The following is a 24,324-nucleotide window of genomic DNA, read 5'->3' on the forward strand; positions in this document are numbered from 1 at the left end:
TGCCAACCCTAAATAAACTGATATATATATATATTCACAAAAACATGGAGACTCTCTCTCATCTAATGAGACTGCTACAGATGCACATGCACATTCAGTCACTTACCAGAAACTACTTATTCATGCAGCAGACTCAAAGGTAGTTGCAGTCACGCCTACATAGGTCTTAAATCCCTGGCACATGCACTGAAGTATTACTGCAGCCGCTTACATACTTATATAGACACCCAGGCAGGTACAGACTGTCATATACCAGTACATTTCCTCAACATTTTATGGCACTACTACAGGTGTCATCCTACACTCACTCATATATGTAGGGAAATACTGACACTACCTCCGCATCCATTGACAGAAATATAACTTCAAACATGGGTGATGCCTATCAATGCAGACTACATAAGTGCACTCTCACTGCAAGGTTCAGTTGGCATGTACTAGCTCTTTCTCCAGTGAGAAACTCATGTTTTAGTACACCTATGAGAACTCTGAGATATGTTGTAGGTATGCTATAAAGCTCAGTGTTTTGTGCTTAGAAAAGAGGGAGATGCCCTATTGAGTATTGGTAACTGACTGATACAGTTCTAGATCCGTATGCCAACCCGTACATAAAGTATACCACCCATAAACACATTGCCTTACATGTTCATAGACCATAAAGCCTCTCTCTCACCTAATCTCAGAATAAAAGATGCACTTCTACATTCACTTACATACTCAGAAACCATGTATATATGCAGCCGTATGAAAGGTACCGGGATAGATAACAACATACTCCTGTAAGACGTATCATAGACACTGAGGTATTCATTCACCCACTTATATGCACAGTTAGACAGCTAAGACAGAGAGATATGTGCCAAGGTATTGACACACTCTAATCATGTATGTAGATACATACCCATTTAAAGATGGTTACATACACTAGAATACAGTAGTGGGTATGATAGAATACACAGTAAGAGACGAATACATACATCGATACAGAGAAGGACAAACACATCAAAAGTGAAAGGCTTCACTACTTAGCCTCCTGCGTCCCTCTAATGTCTGACCTTTAGCCCCTGTGCTACAAATGTACACTGCACAATGCTCTCCTTTAGCCTACGATGGGGCAGGTATTTGAGGTATTGCTGATTGCACCACATTACAGAAGGAGGAAAATAATTGTTGCTGTCCTAGCATCTTTCTCACATTTGATCTGTCACAGTGAACTGGGTCTTGCTCACTTGAGTGATACTTATTTGACTTAGACTGCATTTGCTGTGGCTATCTATTTGACATAATGAGGATGCCCTACTATTAAGGGCCATAATCAATGGCTGCCTGGTTGATGAGGGGTGTTGCTTTGTACACTTCAAGTTGGCAAGGCATGCCCATACCTGGGTCCCTTGCTCACTTCGCCACTGGAATTAAGCTATCCTGGCTGATGAGGGGTGTTACCCGTAACTGGTCCCAAGATGCTTGCTTCAGGTCAGTGGAAGACCTGGATTGGCAGTTCGGCCTGTACTATTCCCATGAGGAACAGGGTCAAGGCAAATTTGCATATGGACGGGTCTGAACTGGGGTGGCAAAGTGAGCTAAAGAATGATGATGATCTGTGACTGGGGTGAGTGTCTGAAAAGTTTCAGCGCTCTTTCCATAATATCCTTGTGCTTGATTTGACTTGTGACAAGGGCATGTCCATCCCATGGTTGTATTACATGAAAAATGTACTCAATCACATGCTTTTTGACATTGCCTCATGTGCATCTAACAATAAATGATAGGCGTCCTCACTAATGCTAGCCCAATTGAATGACAAGAGAGTTGAGGATGTATCGCAGAATGCAACTATTAGAAAGTAAGTGTCCCTGAACATGGAGGCTATACCCAATAGTTATATATGGAAAGCCAAAAGGACCTGGAAGGGCTCTTTGCTATTCAGTTTTAAAGTGGTTACAGTAAAATATTTACTCGGTTTCCCCCTAGGTTACCACACCAACTTAAAGGTAATTATATGTCCGTGCAACAATGATGTCTATGGTTAGTTCATTTTTTTTCTTTTGGACATTTTATGTATTGTACACTAAAAGTTTCTTGGCTCCAAATTTAAGATCAAGAAAATTTAGACATTGGGTCTAAGCTCACCTTTTCCTCTAACGTCTCAAAGAGGAGAAAACCTGTACTGCTATAGCTCATTTTCTTTATGCTGCTGGACGATCACATACAACTATGCACTTTACTTAAAATATGTGATGCTGCTAGTTATTTTACAGTCTGCTACCTTGATGTGAAATATGCACTTTATCTGTTTTAACATTTGGTTTTCTGCAAGGCACTATTTGAATATTTATCAACTATGGATGTATTTTACTGTAAGTTTTCTTATGCTTTATATCTCTTTCTGCTTTTATGGTTGTATTATCAACTGAATAAAGTTATTCTGAACTTAACTGAACAGAGTTAGCGATAATATATTAATATAACTGTTTTTATTTGCAATTCACTATTTTATGTTGCATACTGAAAAGCTAAACATTTTTTATTTTAGTTTCAGATATCAATTTATAGTTCACTACACAAAATTGCAATGACATACTAAAGTGAGAAAAGGAAGAAACGGAGACAAGGATACTCACTACTGAGAAACACAATTGACAAAAAGAGAAAAGAGCTTCTTGTAAAAGGACAAAGACATTTCCTAAAATTGTATCTGCAGACTGGAACCAACCAAAAACAACCTTGAAGAACAAGTAAAAATGAAAAACAGTCAATGATACGAAGAGAAAAAAATTGTACAAAAAGAAGTCGAAAGCAGTTTAAGGAAATTAGAATGTTCTGTAGTAGAGTAATTAACAATCTAATAACAAGTATACACAGGTTTAAGAGAAGAAGAGAAACACTCAGACAAAAGAAATATGTTGAGGTTGTAGTGGATACAGCCTTTGCTCTAAAAAACCTATTTATTTTAATTCAAAATATATAAAGACACTGGATGAAATAGTGTTGTGGATGAGAAAAAGAAGCCAAAATAAAAGAGATGTTAATAAAACTAACTTCTGCAAAATTTCAGTGGTGAATGAGGACATACTTCTAGTACTGAGCCTTTCTTCAATAAAGAAAGATATTTCCAAGAGAACGAAATGCATGGAGCTGATGATTCTGGATGATGTTATGAGATGACGGATGGTAGTCCTATTCCAAAAGAGGTGATGGTACCTAGAAATGTATAGGAAGTGACAGCTGAAGAGTTACAGGGAAGGCGTAGATGAGCCCCTGTATATAAATGGGGCTGTACCAGTATATGGCAGGAACCTATTGATATGTTGAGAAATATCCTACGTATGTTTTCAAGCAGACATCTGAAGCAAAAAATAGCTATGTTGCAAGGATTAGATCCATGTAAAGTAAGGTATTATACTAATTTACAGGGACACTTACAAGCTTGTCTGTCAAGGAAAGTGTGCCATAGCACCTTTCATTAGGTACAGTGTTGTCCAGACATGAGGGAGCACCCAGAGTAGGTCAAAACAATACCCTTTCAGGCCCACAAATGCTGCATAAATTATGTAAAACAGGAAGCAAGGAACTCCGGGCAGTCCCCAAGTTTCGCTGGAGAGCAGTTCCTTTAAAAAAATCATACTGCAACACTCTAAATCTGCTCACCTCAAATGTCTGTTATTAACATAGGATTAACAAAGCACATCCACACCAAGCTAGAAAGGGACAATGCCTTTTTCAATTTGTACAGCAAACTCTTTAGGAATAGGATTAGCACAGTGCCATCTACCCCAAGCTGAAAAAGTAACAAAAGCCTTTACCATTTCAGGCACAGTATTACAGCTTTGGACTGGAAAAATATTTTCCAAGTTAATTTGGAATAAGTATAATAACCCATGACACATACTTCTCGCTAGTTAGAACCCATATGCAGGATACAGCTTTATCCAGACACAAGGGAGCACTGAGTATACATCAAAGCAATACTGTTATACTGTTCTGGACACAAAAGTGTGCTCATAACTAACTACCTGATACTTACATATGTATATTTGTAATTAAACATTGGAGTGTCCATTGCTAAGCACGGTTTATACTCTAAATTTAAAGCAACACATGATGTATACTGAATATTGAAAGTGCATAATGTGCTAAGTCTGGAAACGTGTGTAGTTATTATTTATGAAAAAAGTACCATGAAATAAATAAGTAAGAATTGACAAATCTACTAGGTCTTCCTTACAAGCCTCTGATTTTACTTTCATGTGTATTTTTGACACATCTATGTGATAGGTATTAAAAGTAATCAAAAACAGAAAATGCTGCGGTCTAAAGAAGTATAGTATATGATAATGAAGAAAGCAGGGGCCTCTACAAACCAGATGCAATTATTAAGATAAAGCCATTTTCTTACCTTTAGTGCAACACGGTCAACTTGTTTAACAACAACAACATCCTGAAAAGTACAAAATGAAAAGTTCTGAGCAAACAAATGCAAAATACTTTTATATGCAACCATCAACTCTGTCAATAATGCTAAAGTGACATGCTTCTCTATGAACATGTCACAGTAACAGGTGACCCTTCATGTTAGTCACCCAATGAATGACATGTTGGTGCATTAGTACACAAGTGGCTGTTTCATTAATCAGGAAATAGGACTGAAACACAATTTATTTAAAAACAAAGAAGATTAGCCCTCCTCATTTTAATTGTTTGACAAAGATCATTTCAAGGAACATTTTTTGAGAAAAGGATTTCAAAGATTTTTCTTTCAGAGAAGCTGGCAGACCATCCAAAGAGGCAGTGATACAGTACCCTGCCACATGTGAGCTCTATGGAACTGTCCCTGCTCACACTGAAAGACAGTCCGCATTGATCAGCACCACCCTCTGCACTCCCAGAACTGCAGGAGTCGAATTCCTAACCCCTTGGTGCAAGGAATTAGTTCAATGAACCAATATGAATTGGGGAACTAGTTTGACTGCATCCCGTACACAACACACTGAACAATACTATTTAGGAAGTAAGTGTTCTCTGGTTATGATCAGAACCACTAGATGAGTTCAGTGTATAGTAAAATCTTTTGGGATCATGCAAGACATGAACAACTTTCAAAAAGCAACTGCTTGAGATTAAATGCATATAAAACAAAAATTATCCTGTTAGGTAAACACTCTCATTCCTGGGGAGACCGTTGATGGTCAGTTACCCTCAGTCCATGTCTCAAGCCCAAACCAGTTATTGAAAATCTAGTGTGGATAAACGGCACTCTTGCCTTTGAGGCCCAAGCCAAATCACTGACAAGCACCTGTTTTGGTCTTTTGAAAAGCCTGAAACACCTCATTGGCTTATTCAACCCCCACATGAGGCAGACCATTAATCAAGCTCTAATGCCGTCTTGTTTAGATTACTGCAATGTGCTTTACTTAGTAGCTAACAAGCTGATACGGAAAAACTTCAGATTGCTCAAAATGCCCCAGCAAGGCTTCTCTTCCCCCTCCCAAAATGTTGTTCCACCACTCATCTTCTCCAGAAGCACATTTGGCTTCCTTTGGACAAGCGGGTATACTTTAAGAACTTGTGAATTGCCCATACGATACCCGGGAGCTCCCATTCTCGACAATCTCATATCCCTCTAGTTACCATCCCGACCACTCCAATCAGATTATCTTAACTTGGCCATTGTTCCTCGGCTTAAGAAGATAAGAACTGGAGTACGCTCCTTCTAAGCTTCAGCCCCGATCCTATGGAATAAACTGCCTCTTTTTCTCAGGAAAACTCAAAAACATATTTTGCCTAAGACCTTGCTCTTCTCCAATTAGCTTTCCTCCTTACCCTTTGTCATGTGTCCCAGTTAGGCCAGGTAGGAAACGGTGCCATTTTACATGTACATGGTTCTTTCATAAAGTTGTCTTTACTTTGTTGCATTGACTTTTGACACACATTTGCATTTGTGACACATTGGTTAGTTTGCTAGACCTTGCTAACATGAAGAACCCCTCACGTGCATTGTTCAAATGTGTTTGTTATTTATGTCCATATGGCGAAACAGCTATCTCTGGTATACAAACAATGGCAGGCTGATCAAAATCCCGGCCCAAAGCAAGGATGCCTTTTTCTATATATAGCCCTTGTTTCCGAGTATATTCAGACACTTCTGCTGACTTCAAGCGGACCCTACATGCTGAAGCTTTCACCCTGTAGCTTATTAACATCTCTGTTAGGAGTGTCCAGTCGTGACCAAGACGGGAACCTACTTTCTTACCCTCCAAGTACTGAGGTTTGATCGTCCAGTAGGGGGTTTCTTAGTAGAACATACATTTACGTCCTAGACTTGTAGTTTAGGGTCTGCATCATAGGAGTACGCTAGTTTATTATATAGTTGCATATGCCACAAATAAAAGTTGTCTCCTCAAGATGTTGGAACATTTTGTTCACTGTCCGGACACTTACTGTAACTTCCATTTGCTCCTATCTATTAATCATTGCATAACATATTTTCTATGCCAGAATCACTTTGGTTCAATAAACATTGAAAATACCCCTTCATGTATTCTTAGTATATTTCTCTGAGCGAAGAGAGCACAAGTGAATGAGCGGAATGTTCTAGGTCTATTACCACAGTTCCTGAGGGAACAGGCTTGTCATGTTCGGTAGTTGCCAGAACTGTTTGCTCCCTGTCTAGGTGTAGGGGGGCCTATGGTGGCACTGGGTGCTAGCTGGTCCTAGGGATAACTTTTTCTGCAGGGGTGCACAGATTCAGTCTGGCACCATCTTAAGTTTATGTTGTCCACAAACGCACTGTTCTTACTGATTAGTAAAAACTACACAACACCTTTCTTCCATTTGTTGTACTGTTGCCCGAATGTGAATTTACCTTGAAATTTACCTTAAAAAAATAAATGACAAGAGGCGTTTGGCAATATAGGAACAGTTAATTCAATTAAACCCTACAGCAAGGAGCACAGTTACAGAGTCAAGGCCTGAGGACTGTTTCAAAGTACACTGGTTCTGAGCATTGTTTCATACATTTCACGGAGTGTCATGAAGCAATTTGTAGGAAAGGAATTTGGGCCTAGTCTTGGAGCCATAAATCTGACTGCTAGATAACAAATAAAGGTGGGTCCCGACCTTGAATAAACGCAATTTGGGCCAGTGCGTAATGTGTCCAGATGTCCGTCATAAGGAGCATGTGATCACTGGGTGTACTGTGCGTACCGTGTTCTGATTGACTGAGTGTTCCAGGATTCATGTGGCATCTAGCTTTATGGTGATTTGGCCATATGTTTTTTATTGGGGCCAATCTTCCTGGACCGTTGTGGCGTTGCTACCTTTCTGTTGGTTTGATCTGGTTACTTCCTTTTCGCTCATTTGTCTACCTGCTATGTGTCACCCCACCTGTGACCTATCAATCAGGTACCTCAGGCCTGCCTGACCATGTATTTCTGAATTGGGGTTGATAAAGAAGTAATATCGGGTGAATTTGACAACAGTGATACAAGTTAGTTTTGATATACACATATATCAATTTGTACATCAACAACAAATTTAGCAAAATTGCCAGCACATAGCTTCTGTACCTCTATTTAGGGTTCAGCACAGGGAAGCCCCGTTGATGAGGATACGCTTTACAAGTTCTCCTAACACTACATAACATAACAAAACCTCCAAAACCTCTTTCGTAAATGAAAAACACACTTACAATAGCTCTAAGAAACAAGGTATAAAAACTTCAAAATGTTTATTTGTAAATCTGAAGGCTAGTTCATAAAATATGAATGGTACGTAACCACATAGAATGTAAAAATAAAGGCTGCAGTTCATTACCGGTTCATTACCAGTTTATTACCCAGCCAGGGAAAACAATATGTAAATTCCTAACACAGTTTGCAAGTTTGCAGCATTTTCATAATCATATTATCACTTCTAAGTGCCATGCTGATTTTTAGCAGGAGCAGAAAATCAAGTTTCTTAAGATGGATTGCACAGCATACCTTTTCTAGGGGTGTGCTGTAAACTCTGGTCTGCTGGTGGAGTTCTGCCACTCTGCACACCGCTTGGAGTGCGGCAAAAACTCTGCCAACCTCTATGTGGCAGAGTTTACCAGCGCCCACACCCCTAAAGAGCTATAGGTGAGGTGCATGTCAGAGATTCGAAGGTTACTCTGTGAACCTCGATACTGAGAAATGAAGTGTACCTCCCCCACATGGTGTCTTGTCTCCTGAGAGACAACATAGCTGCAGACAAATGTTGAATACAGAATAAGCGAAATGGTGCATGCCTAATCATAAGATGGCAACGATGTAAGACAGCTGTATATTTCTGTTTTGTTGAATCCCATATTCACTTCTGGTGGATGTTAATGATGAAAGAGATGCACTTTAAAATTAAAATTGGTGGCTGGCTTGAAGAATAGGATTATCTGAGAACGATCTTTATGCACTTGATTACAGGTAAGCAGGCTTAGGAAGATGGAAGTGACTTGCCATTTTACATGATGCTTGCTTTATTGTAGAGATGTTATAGACTGTATTTTACGTATAGGGTGGTGTGGGAAAATGACGTGTTTATTTAGGTAAGGAGCAGGGTTTATGGAAATAAATTAGGATGCACTGCGCTTTACCAAATTACAGCACAAGATTGCACCTAATTCTGATGAGAGACTCAGATTTTAAAAGCCAAAAATGCCTTTCTGGGTTCCATGGACATGAGGTGCAGCAAACAGCTTAACCTTTCTCCAGTAGATGCCAGTCGGACCCCTGCTCCCTGCCCGTTCTACCTTCTCCGGTGCTCAGTTTGAATAAGCCAGTGCAGAGGCTCTACCCATTCTCTCGTGAAGACATCATGCATTTAGGAGAAACACAAACTGAATGCCTAATGCTTGAAGGTGCTGTGCATTCCCGATGAGCGCACATTACACAGGCTCTGCTGGTTCCCTCTGCTTGCTCTCATCCTCAGCAACAGCTTGACTTGTTTAATATAGCCTAATAGCCAGCCCTAGCGGGCTATAGCGGCTGTTAAAGGTCCGAGCTGAAGGCGAGGGACTTTAACAAGGGAGCGGAACTTCAATATCCAGTATAGCCCAGCTACGAAGGGCTATAAGGCTATTAGAACATTCTGCTACAAGAGAGCAGAATGTTCCAACAAATAAAACAAAGGCCTCTCGGAGTTCGAGTGGTTTAAGTTTCCTCGGGCTCTGAGAGGCCTTGGAAAACAACATTGGAATGTTGCTTTGCGGGCCTTTACCAGTCCGTAAAAGCATGGATCACTTGATTGTCTTCAATGGAGTGCCCAACATTCCAATGTTCTAATCAATAATATTATACCGCTCTTTCTAGATGCAGCTTTACTGTATTAATAACTATCCCCTGAGAGGCATGTAGTACACACTATGGCAGCATGAGAGTACTCCGTTTGTCTGTGTGTATCTTTTCAACAGCAGCAACTTCCCCATTTACTACTCGACGCCCCTCAAGAATAAATGTGATTCAAAGTTTGTTGTACTTTGTTAACATGATCATTCAGACTGTATGTAATGCACATACTTGGCCTGACGTTGCACTGGCATCCTCTTTCCTGCAGGCATCTGTGTAACATTGGACACTCGATTTTGCTCTGTGAAAAATATACACCTTCCTACACTTCTGTGCTTTGAATGACTGATTAGTTAAAGTAGCAAAAGGAAGTTTTGAGTTTGACATCTTACAATATTGGTTGACTAAAAGGGAACATTTTGTATAGTTCACCTCACGCTCGCAGAACTCCGCAGAATCTTTTCAGTAACTTGACGGAAGTCCACAGAGTGAGCTCCACCCAGGCCTAACCTTTTTCCACTACAGTTACCTCTGGGTTGATAGTTCTGTCATAAGGCCTCTTCAGTTAATGACTAATTGTAATTGGTGATGCGTTCATAATCATTCGGATCTCGAGTAAATCTCCACAAAAGTACACAACTTACTTTGCTCAACCTCTTTCTTGTATTTTAAAAGCATTGTATCTAGCAGTCCAAGTGTTTTATTAATTGTGTCTTGGAATCTAATCCTTCTTTGATGGCATAGCAAAATCAATTTCTTAAACTTCTTTTGTCAGTTACTGAATAGGTATAATCATTAAAAACAAGTGAACATTTATAAACCCCACTACTGAAGAAGTACCTTCCTGATTTCAAATAGCAAGTTTGTCAAGTCTGTTGGTATCTTGTAGTATTTGTGTCACAGTATGTAGTTTTTGCCTTGCATGTCTCCCGAATGCCTATTCCAATTGTTTTAAATTAGATTGTGATGTATGGCAAAACTCCATGTGTCATAACTGGCATTTATATTCAACCAGTTATTTATAAAAATGGGTTGATCAATTGAAGGCTGACATTTTTACCAATCATTTACTTATGGGTGCTACCTGTTTGCTCTTGATTTGTTTTGAGGGAGTGACTTTGGTGGGGTCTACTCGCTAGGAATATTTTTTCTGATAAAATAGGAAAAGATGATGAAATTAATAGAATAATGTCATATAAGTTGGCTAAAAATCTGGAAGTACCTAAGGGAATAGTCAAATATTATTGAGCCTAATCCTCCCCTGGGGCATTGGGGCTCAACCCCATCAAAAAAACGTTGAACAAATCTTGGCAACATAGGGAGTTTTTCAGCACTATAATCCAAATCATTGGCGAAATTAATATATAAATATATTACAGAAATGTAAAACAGATCATGTTATGGAATGTCACTAGCCTCATATTTTTTGAAAATGTATACAGTATCTTTGCTTAATTTGTCCAACCTGTTTCATCAGTAACAATTCTCAGACCTATGTTATGAGTGTGTTTCTTTCTGAAAGCGACAGAATGGGAAATTGAAAGGAATACACAACTCACAATCAATGGCTAAATACAACAAATTTACAGATTATACATAGAGCTTACAGGACCAAGAAGGATATATAATTGCATCCAACAGCAGTAGGTTTAATATCAGAGAGTTAATTAAAGATTAAAGATCATTAAAGATGATGAAATGCCACAAAATAAGTCATGAAATAAGTGGGAGTGTGGAAAAACTGAGAAATTTGGTTTTCCATATATATGTGAAGTTTGAGGAAAATTCTGTGAAATAACATGAAATGCAAATCTATTAGTTAGTGCTATATTTTACCTTGAAATGCGTCATTGTGTCACTTTTTTGGCACAATACTGCATTTTCGGGTAAAAAGCGTGAAAAACATAATAGTTGCGCGCAACATCCACTCTTGTTCCTGTTTGTGTTGTTCCTCTACTCCTTGGCTATAATTTTTCAGTGAACAGCAGCTATTGTGGTGTAATGGTGTAAAGTGGTGAATTTCACCTAACAAGTGTAATGCAAAATTCTCAAAATTACAAAAATTCTTCTACAGTAATTTAAAGTTTGCTCCGGCAGAGAAGTAACATCCATAGCAATAAGTGTCCAATTTCTGGGTTCTGGTTTCATGGCACGGAGGCGGCTAAGACTGCATCAGTATGGCTTGTGTGCGCTTGGGTGCCTGTGTTCTGCTGCTACTGCAAGGAGGGTGACCCATTCCATCAAAGTGTCAATTAGTTCGGGCTGGGGGACGATCTCTGCTGTCTAGCAGCCAAGCTATGGAATTCCCTGCACTTTCAGATCCGCAATCTGGATTGCTTACTTGATTTCAGGAAAGCCATTAAAACGTTTCTTTTCCACTCTGTTTAGCCCCTTCCCTTTCCCCTTGGTTCTGTTTTCCACGCCAACCTGTTCAGTTTCTTAGTCCCCATATCTGCTGTCAGCGCCGGGACGCCTCTTTACTGAAGCAGCTGCGTGCTATATAAGCTCAGTTAACATAACATAACATAACATAACATGAGTTATTTCCAGACTGTCAGGGTACCCTTAGAACAGTCTCTGGATGTTGCAGCCTTGACCTCATTGGCCACTGAATATCAATCAATCAATAACTCTTTATATACTAACAAATATATAAGACATAATTGTGGTGTAAGACAAAAAAAATTACAAATGTATCACTAATATACATAACATGCCATGATGATATGTGCTAAAATGCAAGTTAAAATAGAAAACATCTTTTAGTAAGGAAGAAATGGTTGAACAGTGTAAGGGCTCATCCTAATAAAATCTGACAAAAACCTCAATTTTAGGATGGCTATTTTAGTAGAAAATAATAGAGGTCACCTAAAACCATTATTCTAATGACCATCATCATAAATGCCTTTATACAATTTGCATAAACAATCAGAAAAAGCACTTCATTAGGAAAATGCATTAGGAAAATAATGCTATAACACAAAATTATTGATACATTCACAGAATACATCCCTGCCAAAAGCGGGATATAAAGCAGCAGACTTTAGGCAACTCTAATAATTGCAGGTACGGTAAGGCTGGTCTCACTTGATTAAAATTCAAAGGCACAAAGAGCGGACTAACATACTTTTGTCTTAAAGCTGATCAGTTAGGACAAATAAAAAGAAAGTGTAAAGTGTCTGGGGAGTAGTCATATCACATGTGGAATGAAATTCCATGAAATTCCCCTAGCAGGTCACTTAGGCCAGAACAAGACTTGGGACAGGCTTGCCCTACACTTTCACTGGCTCCATATGTCTGAGGACACTAAGAACTTTTGTCGTTCATGTATCACCTGCCAAGCCAGTGGCAAATCAGGTGGCACAACAAAGGCCCCCCTTATATCACTACCTGTGGTGGGGGTTCCCTTTGAAAGAGTGGGGATTGACATTGTTGGACCAATGGACCCCCAACAGCATCTGGGCACAGGTTTATACTGGTGGTAGTGGATCATGCCACCAGGTATCCAGAAGCTATTCCCCTTAGAACCACTACAGCTCCTGTTGTGGCAAGGGCCCTGGTTGGAGTTTTCTCCAGAGTGGGGTTCCCTAAGGAGGTTATCTCTGACAGAGGTGCAAACTTCATGTCAGGATACTTGACTGCTATGTGGCAGGAATGTGGTGTCAATTGCAAATTCACCACACCCTATCACCCACAATGCAATGGGCTTGTTGAAAGATTCAACAAGACCCTCAAAGGGATGATAAAAGGGTTACCTGAAAAGCTTAAGCGAAGATGGGACATCCTTTTACCCTGCCTTCTGTTTGCTTACAGAGAGGTCCCACAGAAGGGGGTTGGTTACAGCCATGTGAGCTTTTGTTTGGACATTCTGTAAGAGGACCCCTATGTCTTGTGAAGGAAGGATGGGAGTTACCTCTCAAAAAGCCTAAACTTGACATAGTGGACTATGTACTTGGTCTCCGCTCCAGGATGGCAGAGTACATGGAGAAGGCATCTAAAAACCTTGAGGCCAGCTAGGAACTTCAAAAAGCCTGGCATGACCAAAAGGCTGTCCTAACTGTTTACCATGCAGGACAGAAGGTGTGGGTGTTGGAGCCAGTGGCCCCAGCAGCTCTCCAAGACAAATGGTCTGGACCCCACATCATCATTGAGAAAAAGGGAGAAGTCACCTACTTGGTGGACATGGGAACTCCCAGGAGCCCTCACAGAGTACTTCATGTGAATAGGCTCAAAGCATTTGTTGACAGGGAGGACATGGGCTTGCTCATGGCCACAGATGAGGGACAGGAGGAAGAGAGTGACCCTCTCCCAGACCTGCTCACTCAGAACCCTGATGATGGGCCAGTAGATGGTGTAGTCTTTTCTGACAGCCTCTCTGAGCATCAACAAAAGGATTGTAAGCAAGTCCTTCAATCCTTCAGACAAATGTTTTCTCTGACCCCCAGTCAGACAAACTGGTGCACACATGAGGTGGACACTGGAGACAGTCTGCCTATAAAGAGTAAAATCTACAGGCAACCTGACCACGTCAGGGACTGCATAAAAACTGAAGTACAAAAGATGTTGGAATAGTGAGTCATTGAACCCTCAGAGAGCCCTTGGGCTAGTCCTGTAGTTCTAGTGCCTACACCTCACACCCAGGATGGTAAGAGAGAGATGAGGTTTTGCGTAGACTACAGGGGTCTCAATGCTGTCACTAAGACAGATGCCCATCCAACACCTAGGGCAGATGAACTGATAGACAAGTTGGCTTCTGCAACTTTCTTAAGTACATTTGACCTGACAGCTGGTTATTGGCAGATCAGGTTAGCTGAGGATGCCAAAGCCAAGACAGCATTTTCTACCCCAGGAGGTCATTACCAATTTGTGGTGATGCCCTTTGGTTTGAAAATTGCACCTGCCACTTTTCAAAGGTTGGTGAACCAAGTTCTCACTGGGTTGGATGACTTTTGCGCAGCATATCTAGATGATATTGCTGTCTTTAGCTCCACCTGGGAGGATCACCTGATCCACCTGAGGAAAGTTTTAGAGGATCTGCAAAAGGCAGGCCTCACTATCAAGGCTACTAAGTGCCAGATAGGGCAGAGTCAAGTTGTATACTTGGGCCACCTTGTAGGTGGAGGCCAAGTTCAACCTCTGGAGAGCAAGATACAGGCCATAAAGGACTGGGCTCCTCCAACCACCCAGACACAGGTCAGAGCTTTCTTGGGCCTGTCTGGTTATTACAGGAAATTTGTCAGAAATTATGGAACCATTGTGACTCCACTTAATGACCTGACAAGTAAGAAAATGCCAAAGAAAGTTCAGTGGACAGTTAGCTGTCAGAAGGCATTCGATGACCTAAAGCAGGCCATGTGCACTGCACCTATTCTCAAGAGTCCAGACTACTCCAAAATCTTCATTGTCCAAACAGATGCTTCTGAGTTGGGTGTGGGAGCTGTTCTATCTCAGCTGAATATTGATGGTCATGACCAGCCCATTGCTTTTATAAGTAGAAGGCTGACCCCTAGAGAGAAACGTTGGTCAGCTATTGAGAGGGAGGCCTTTGCTGTGGTTTGGGCCCTGAAGAAGTTGAGGCCATACTTGTTTGGTACTCACTTCAAGATTCAGACCGACCATAAGCCCCTCTTATGGCTAAATCAAATGAAGGGTGAAAACCCCAAACTTCTTAGGTGGTCCATTTCCCTACAGGGGATGGACTTTACAGTGGAGCACCGCCCAGGGACTGACCATGGTAATGCAGATGGTCTCTCCAGGTACTTCCACTTAGAGCAAGAAGACTCACCTGGTCAAGGTTAGTTTAATGTCCCTAAGTTTGGGGGGGGGGGGTTGTGTAGGGGAGTGGGGTCTGCAATCCCATGGCCACCCCAGATTTTTGCTTTTTGCTTCACTGATTTATGACTTTCCCTGGCTGTGGGCCTGCTAATCAGACCCACAGCCTAGCTGTTCTCTCTCTAAATTAACAACCATGTACCTTAGGTGCATTTACCAATTGGTACTGGGCCACCTTGTCAGTCCCTGTACAGAATACCTTAGGTATCCAGGGCATAGGTGTACCCAGGGCCTACCAGGGGCTGAGGCATGTATTATGCCACCCCTGGCTGGCCATCTAAACAGACACAACTGGATGCACGACAGCTGGGGCAAGGTGGTGTAATCACCCTTTGCTTTAGATATAGTTCACTATATCTAAACCTAAAATGGACACATATATTCCTATCAGTCACTCCTATGGAAGGCCTTACGAATCCTGAAGGTAGAGTGCTTGGAATTATGTGAGATGGTGCTCTGGCATGAGCTGAGCCCGTTTGCAGCTTGCGGAACCAAGTCCTAATAGCTGTTCCATGATAACGCTATACCATATACTCTTAAGTGCATTATAATCCTCGCGGTTAAATGCTAACTTTGGCATAGCATTATCAAAACATGTCGAGTAAGGTGTCATACGAATTGGAATACTACCCCCTCGCCAATTCTGGCGACGGGGGTAGCATTCCACCCTTCTAGAGGGACACGACATGTATGTAACTGTGAACCCTGGTTAAAGTCAGACACAGCCTCAGCTCCACAAAATGGATGCTACCACCGAGACACAAGTCTGCCCTCCTGCTGCTGGGAGTCCTTCCAGCAACGGAGGCCTGGACAAAGGGTTTCCTGTCAGGGGCGGTGCTCGCACCATCCCAGACAGGATTTTGTGTATCCCAGGTAGGCAGGGCTGAAAGGAAGGTGACTGCAAGTGGCACCCCGGTGCTCACTGTGCATATGCCGGCTCAAAGCAGTTCCAGGGGCACCCCAGCCCCTGAGCTGGGGAGAGACTTCACAAAAGAGAGGGGTGTAACCACCCCCCTCCTGGTTCCACCCATGGGCAGGACCAAGTCGCGTGCCAGCCCCTTTTCTTAGGATAAAGGTAGGAGCGGGCCCCCTTCCCAAATTAGATCATCTTGAAACTTGAACTACTTTCCACGAAAGGAACTCTTGTCATCTCTGAAGACTCTCCCTTGTGGCTGAGGAGTAGCCACCCTGCACCAGCAGGCACCATCGAAGCGCTTGCGGTTTGCTGCACGTCCATCCTCCGGATCAAGACTGACCAGCTCGACGAGACCCGGTTTTCCCGCCACCTCTGACCTCTACCTGCATCATCAGCCCAGCTGAGATTCGTGGGTGTGACGAGACCCGTGGGACCGGCCATCTTCAAGACCTGCACGACCCCCGAGAGACCCTCGAGTAAGTGCACTGGGGTTTGAGAAGCCCCAACCCTAAGCAGCTCCAGCACCGAAGTCCAGCCCCCCAGCATCCACGAGGTCTGTGTGAGGCCCTTCTGCTTCCTTGCTGCTTGCCACATTGTCCGGTCACTTGCCCGTTGGCTAGTGACCCTCTTGACGATGTACCACGATGTTTTCACCGCTGGTCTAGGTCCCCTAGACAGGCCCTTGTTCCTTGTCCAACAAGAAGTGCCCTGGACCCTCCTGGTCCACTCCAGACGCCATTTTGACTCCACCGCATGGACTTGCCTTTGCCAAGGTTTGTTGCTCCAATCTTGGATCCAGCATCGCAGACAGCAGAGACCCTCGTGGGACAGCTCGCACCTCCAGCCTGGACGCCGACAACGCCTCCTGGTCCGTGTGACTGCAGAGTCCAGCGTCGCCCACTCACCTGGTCGAGGTGACTTCATCCGGTGCCATCCTGGTGCCCACACAATCACTGGCTAATGATTAAGAACTGAGTCCCCTCTGCTTTCAGGTCATCTCCTTCACTGGTCCAGCCTTGGATCACACCGAACTTCTTCACTGGTCGCCTGCCAGCAACTTCTTCTTTCAGGCTCCATAGACTACAACGAGGATTCCCGACGTCATTTGAACCCTATGCAGCCGCAGCCCCTGGGCTAGGTAACTCGAGCATTTCGGTGCTCCAGCACAGGTTCACTCTCCTAGTGTCCAGATCCTTTTTCGTTTTTAGTCTACCTAGTCGGAGTCGTCCGGAAACAGTAACTTTAAGAACTGCTAGCATCCATAGACTTTGTCCCGCATCCCTCGTAAGAGTTCCCACTCTGCACCCGGGTTCCCTAGGCCTCCTGCTCCTAACCTGAGGGTTCAGTAAGGTAGTCCTAGCGGTCCTGAAGCCTCTGGATCGTGTTACTTACCTGCTAGTATTTCGCATTCCACTTTTAGAGTATATGGTTTTTCGTGCCCCTCGGGCATTTGTGTAAATTGTGCAACTTATAGTATTTTCGTAAGAGTTTTGTATTGTGCTTAGCTCCCTGACTCATAAAGAGTTCAGGGTAGACTTGTTATTAATAAATATCCTTTATTTTTATAACAAATTGTGTGGTGTCCTTTCACTTGGTGTTCAAGGGGTATATGTGATGGTAAAACAGCTGGCTTAACACGCCCTCTAGAGTTTAGCCTAAAGACTGCTCTTGTCCACGCTACTAGGATAGCTGGTCTAATAAGGTTGACTTACAACCAATCATCAATAAGGGTTGTTTGGAATGATACAAAGTGATCACTAGAATAGTGAGCACTACATATCAGGCCAACTTCTCACACCCTGTGCAAAAAGGGCTATCTGATGGTATACACCACCCCATCAACAACTGCGGGAACAGATTTAAACAAAAGTACATTAACAGTCTTCTGTGCTTGGCTGAAATATCCAGAGTTAAATACATTTCCATTTTATTTGTGGATTTCACCATCATAAAATGCTTGTAACTGTCCTTATGTTTGGCGGCTTATAACCTTACTTCTCTTGTGGTTAGCCTAAAGGCCTCTTTGACCCAAGTTATGTCTGATTTACAGATCAACTGTGGGATGCTGAACAGCTGGGGTCTGTCCAATGTCCCTAGAGCTGTTCTGACATAGCTTAGCCGTGGTATGAAGTGGCTCATACAGTCAATCACAATATTTCTATTAAATTCTAGCTCACTCTTAAGCCATATAGAGAACCAAAGATGTATTGGGAGAAGTTCAATAAAATCAGAAATAAAATCTGCTCCCATCCCTTTGTGCACAATTTCCTCTGGTGTATTCTTAATAACCTCCTAAAGCTTTATATCCCCAAATTTCTGCACCAAACACCACGGTTGGGATTCACTTTGCGTTCTAGAGATGTAATATAGAATTAATATGGCTATGTCCTAGGTGCTTTGATCATAGGATTAGCTACCCAGTTAAAAGATTGAATATGCGTTCTTACCAGAGGTTCCAAATTTAATTGATTATCCAGCAGAATACCCAATACCAAAACTTTCCATGTTCCCTAAACAATGGTCCTTAATTATAAAGAGTTTTTGATTTCTCATTTTGTGGGCCTACTTTAATGGTATAAGATTTAAGATAATACATTTTTAGACCTAAATCCTCCAGAAGTTCCTAAAAGAGATTTAATAATAACTGTTAGCCATTTGATGCCTGTGCAATAAGAACAGAACCATCTGCATACAATAATGCTGGGACCATTCTACTTTCCACTATTGGCACGTCCTGGCAACATTCTCTAAAAAACTGTTCTAGCCTATTAATATATAGTATAAAGAGCATGGGACAAAATACAACCCTGAAGGATCCCCTCCCTAACAAAGTGCGTAGTGCATTCTCTCTTGAGGCCAAACCTCACTTAAGCCTTTAGACCCGTGAGCAGATGGAGCAGAAAGGCTACAAGACCTCATCGACCCATGTCCCTCAGCACACCCCACAGTTTGAATCTAACAATTTTGTAAAATGCTGTGCTGAGGTCCATGAAGGCCAGATGTATGCTGCCCTTTCTTTTCAGTTGTATATTTATTAATTACTATTATTTATTATAATATTATAATATTTGTTATTTATTAATCACCAAATCGAGAATAGGATTCTATTCAATAGCCCCCGGCCTTGCCTAAATACTTCTAATATCATCAAGAATGGAGCAAGCAAGCAATTGACAGAATCCACATTTAATAATAGCACAATAGCAGTCCAGGTTCTTTGCACCAATGACTCTGGTAGCCCTCCCGTCTCTTCGCTTACAAGAGTCGCTTCCTTTATGGCAACTAATTCCTCTACTATTATTGCATCAATGGCCTGACGGGAGAGCAATATAGATCAGGAGTTGGACAACCTCTAGGATTGATTTTTAGCCTGTATTGAGGTCCAAATAGATGACACACTTAGACAAACCCTAATATTGATTTGGAGGGGGTATAACAACATCCCTGACTCAGATCAAGTTTCTATGAAGAACCTAACGCTAGCAGATATAAGTTCCTTGCAGTACAACATCGGCTCTTCTTTAGCAATCTAGAAAAATTGAGCTACAGATTGATTTGCTTCAGTCGCTTGCAACACTCATGGCAGACTTAGGGAACAAACTAACCCAGCTGGTCATAAAGCGTTCTAGAAAATGGAAACCTTTGCCCATGTTCTCCTATTATCAATAAGCTAAGTTCGCTTCCAGAAGTTTTGAGTGCACTGGTGGATGTCACGAAGGCTAAATCTGTAAGTCATAGACTCCACCTTAGGAAATAAGGTATGCCCCAAAGGAGCCAATGAAGACGAGCCAGGTGGCCTCTGCAGGGGAGGAGCTACTGTTAACTCAGCTCACGCCGGGCGGCATAGAGTCAGGAGCTAGCACAGTCAATTAAGCAGGGATAGCAGAACAAGGAAGGAATTCCTCCAGCCACAGGATTCCAAGATCTGACCTACCAAATCAGAAGTCCAGAGGCCAACCCAGTCATGGCAAGTCTCTCAGGGAGGGCAAAAATGAAAGAAACATATTTAACAAAGAAACAACACCTAAGAAAAAGAGCAATGTCCTAAACCATCTATGTGTAACTCCACCAACATGTATCCTATATTTAGACAAGCAAGCAAGGCTAAGTCTCGGCAGACACCACCCAAAGACTTGGGATCATCTAGCCAGTCAGCATCCAACAAAACAACCACACAGGCTGATTTGCCCACAGAAAATGATCACAGGATATCAGGATCTGACCTTGTTCAATGTGCTCTGCCTGTGACCTTGGGACAGAGCCAAGATGATCCTCAAAGTCCCAAGGACAACAGTGCATGGACAAGGATGTTTTACAGAAACCAGATTTATCCCATGCCCACATCCTTGAAACCAAAATTCGAGACCCTTCTGCATGAGCAATGTCACTGGCTCTCCAAAACCCAGACAGTGAAGAAATACAGGTTGGGACATGCAGACTTACACTGGGAGTGGTTCTATGAAGTAGCAGTGAGCCACCTGCAACGGTACAGGAATTGGGGCCCACCACACAACTACAATACAGCAGGGTTCAGGAGGGAACTCTTAGATCCCACGTTAACTAATACAGAGCCCTTACAACTGGTCCTTTTGGTCAGTCAAGGGAGTGGGGTAGCGACCCTCCCGAAAAAGTCTTTGTATCCAGAAACTGCACCCAGGGATCTCAGGACATGCTCAATCGTGGAAACCTGCTGAGATTGTGTAGTCACATTCCTACTCTTAAACATATCACTTCGGAGGACTGGTTAATGGTAAAATGCATCCTCCACTCTTAAATTCCATAGGGGAAATTGTGAGAACAGCATGGAGGAACGAGGCCCTGTAGGAAGCAGTGTAGGGAGAAAAAACATCTTTCCGGATTGGGGTATAGACTTGGAATAGACCTACTCCCCAAAATACCTGTTAGTCCTACTGAATTGGCCCCTACAGAAGATGACACAAAGTATCGTTAAGGGTAGGACAGGTGGAAACAGAAGCTGGGAAACAGAGGATAATGATTGCATATTGGCTAAACCAAAAGGAGGTGTGATTTATTTCCACAAGAGGTGGTCATCAGGTGGCAAGGTGGTGAAAGAACCACATACATAGTTCTTCAGGCCTTATGTCTCAGCCCTGAAGGATGTTCAAGTCAAGCATGATCAAAGATAAACTTCAGGCACCCAGTGACATCAAGGAGTTAAAGTCAAACAGCATGAATGACAACCTAAGGAAGGCTGGTCTTATCTGGAAACAAGAGACAAAATCTGCCTCGAAGAAAGTATGGGGCTTATTTATGAGCCCTAGTGTCAATTTTTGTGAAGCACCAGCAGGGTAAAAATGGTGCCATGTTGCGTCATATTTACAAAGTGACGCATCTAGGAAGATGAGTCACTTTGTAAACCCCTGCGCCACATTATGCCTGCGCCAGGTATAATGTATGCAAGGGGGCATTCTGGCACAAGAAAGAATCGTAGAAGTGACGCAGTGAAATCTATGAGATTTCACTGCGTTACTTCTAGGATGTAAATGCATCAATATCTTACGCCTGCCTCATTGCAGGCGTAAGACTGATGCAGGCACATTTGAATTGGGACTTGCCCATGTGTAATGACCCATTGTTGGAGTTGCGTCACTTCTGTGACACACTCCAGCAGTGCGTCATTTTTGCACCGACAGATACGTCACAAATACTGACGTATCAGTAACTCCTTGTGATATGATGCGTCATACTGTAAATATGACGCATCACAAGGAGGGCACAATGAAAAGCGATGCGTCACTTCTCATAAATGAGGCCCTTGGTCTTTGGCCCCCACAGCCCTGTTATCACCGTAGATTTTAACATCAGGGGCTTGGGGAAGACCATCGCCGGAGCCTTTCAGTGGAGAGCAGGCTCTACAATTAATCATTTTTTAAAAACACAAAATCTTGCATCTGCTCAGACTGAATATGAGGTTAAAAATAAGGACTGGATATTCCCCCTAACCTGTAAAGGTATTTCAACTATTGATTACACTCTTTTATCTGAATGTCTGACAACCCGCTTGGAATGCTTTGATATATCAGCTAGGCAAGAAAGTGATCATTATTCCCTGAAGTGCACTCTAAATCGTGCATTAAAACGTACGGATAAAACCAATCAGGTGACCTGACCCAGCATATCACCACCCCATCTCATATCGGGGGCCACATCCTGGATCATATCTGGACGCAGGGGGTATCGCTCTCCTGTCCGTGTATTTCCCCCTGCGTCTGGTCTGACCACTCGCTGATCAAGTCCTCTATCTCTGTAAAGGGCCTGGTCAAGCCACCCCCCCTGGAGGGTGGGATCGCTCGGAAATGGAACGCTCTTGATTCCTCTGCCTTTCTCTCCTTTCTTGCGGAGACTCAGCCCCTACCCAGTAATGCTCTTGGCGTCAATATACTGGACGCTAATATTGCGCATTGGCTCCCTACTGCTAGCGACCAATTCGCCCCCCTGTCCCGTTTCCCTCGCTCACGCCATAGCAAATCCCACAAATGGTTCAACTCAACACTGAAATCACAACATCTCGAGCTGCGCCAATTGGAGCGCAGGTGGAGGCGTAATTATTCTAGTATAGATAGGGAGGCGTACGTGCTTGCACGTAGGGCATACAAAAAAGCCATTATCACAACTAAGTCTGCTTTTTTCTCTGAGAGAATATCAACAGCCTCCAACAAATCTAAAGAGATTTTCAAGGTCCTCGGTGAATTAACATCGGACACCAGGACACTTCCGAATTTGCCCCCCTCCGCAGAGTCATGTAATGCCTTGAACACCTTTTTTATTGACAAGATCCTGGCAATTAAAAATTCCATCCCTCATTCCCCTTTCTCAGCTACAGCTGTAGTCCCTCCCATCAACACTTCTACTCTGACTTGTTTTCCCACACTTGATCCCGACTCTCTAGCCAAGTTGGCTACTCGGGTGAAATCTGGCTCCCTCAAGGATTGTTGTCCTCCTTCTGTGTTTTGTGACATTTGTCATACTCTACCGCACTGTATTCTACCCCTACTCAACACTTCCCTTAATTCTGGCACAGTCCCCAGTTCTTTCAAGGAGGCTGTACTGGTGCCCTTGCTGAAAAAACCTGGCGCGGACCCAGCAGTCCTCGCCAACTATCGGCCCATCTCTCTCTTGCCTTACCTGTCTAAAATCTTGGAGGCACACGTGACTACTTGCCTCTCGCAATTCATCGAGGAGTCCAACTTCCTGGAAATGAACCAGGCCGGCTTCAGACCAGCCCATTCTACCGAGGCTGTGATCCTCGCCGTGTTGGACAACCTCAGATGTAATGCCGACAGATGTAATCCCAGTCATTGGTCCTATTGGATTTGTCGGCGGCATTCGACACGGTGGATCACAACATCTTACTCCACCGTGTCGAGTCCGCCGGAGTCCGTGGGCTCGCCCTGTCCTGGGTTAAGTCTTTCTTAGAGGGTAGATTCCAAGCAGTCAGCTTGGGTCCCTTCAGCGCCACGGGTGCACCTTCATCTTGCGGGGTTCCCCAGGGTTCTTCTCTGTCCCCCCTCCTTTTTAATCTGTATCTTCAGCCTCTTATTCACTCCCTGGGTAGTTGGGACGTCACCGTATTCAATTACGCTGACGACTTACAAATTATTTTTCCCCTTTCCTCCCCTGACGCCGTCACCAACTTTAAGGCGGTCATGATACACATCCAGCATTGGATGAATCAAAATCAATTAAAGCTCAACCCTGGGAAAACTGAGCTCCTCCTTCCTGGGAGAAGCGCTTCCCACTGGGGTCCCCAGTACTGGCCATCTGAGCTTGGTCCGTCTCCTTCTCCTGCTGGCTGTGTAAAGAGTCTCGGTGTCATTATTGACTCTGAGCTCACTCTCAAGGCCCAGGTGAGCGCCGTAACATCTTCCTGTATGTTCCAGCTACACAGGATACGGAAAGCTGCCCACCTCTTGACCCCTGAAGCTCTGCTACAAGTCCTAATAGCATTGGTGATGTCTTGTCTGGATTTTTCTAATTCCTTGTATCTTGGCCTCTCCAAATCTCTGCTGTCTAGGCTACAGATCATCCAAAAACCAGGCTGCCAGACTGGCATTTAAAATCCCCAGATGGCAGTCGGCCAAACCTTTATTACATCAACTACATTGGCTACCAGTTAGTGAAAGAATAGCCTTCAAGGTTGGCTGCCTGGTCTTCAAAGCCTTGACTGGTCCCTCTCCTGCTTTCTTGATGTCCTGGGTTATCCCTTACTGCCCTTCTCGTACTTTGAGGTCTACTCACCTTCAGCTTCTAGTCATT

The 24,324-nt window shown here is 43.0% G+C and overlaps 1 protein-coding gene across 1 annotated transcript in view; it reads right to left on the reverse strand.

Annotated features, from left to right (window-relative positions):
* Positions 1-24,324, reverse strand: part of LOC144807914 (uncharacterized) — a 235,256-nt gene that overhangs the window by 21,028 nt on the left and 189,904 nt on the right. The window contains exon 10 of the mRNA XM_078673505.1: positions 4,397-4,438. Coding sequence (XP_078529631.1) covers positions 4,422-4,438 — 17 coding nt within the window. The 3' untranslated portion in view covers positions 4,397-4,421. The remainder of the gene's footprint in view (positions 1-4,396; positions 4,439-24,324) is intronic.

Source organism: Lissotriton helveticus, chromosome 1_2 (assembly GCF_964261635.1).
Source record: "Lissotriton helveticus chromosome 1_2, aLisHel1.1, whole genome shotgun sequence".
Classification (NCBI taxonomy): domain Eukaryota; kingdom Metazoa; phylum Chordata; class Amphibia; order Caudata; family Salamandridae; genus Lissotriton; species Lissotriton helveticus.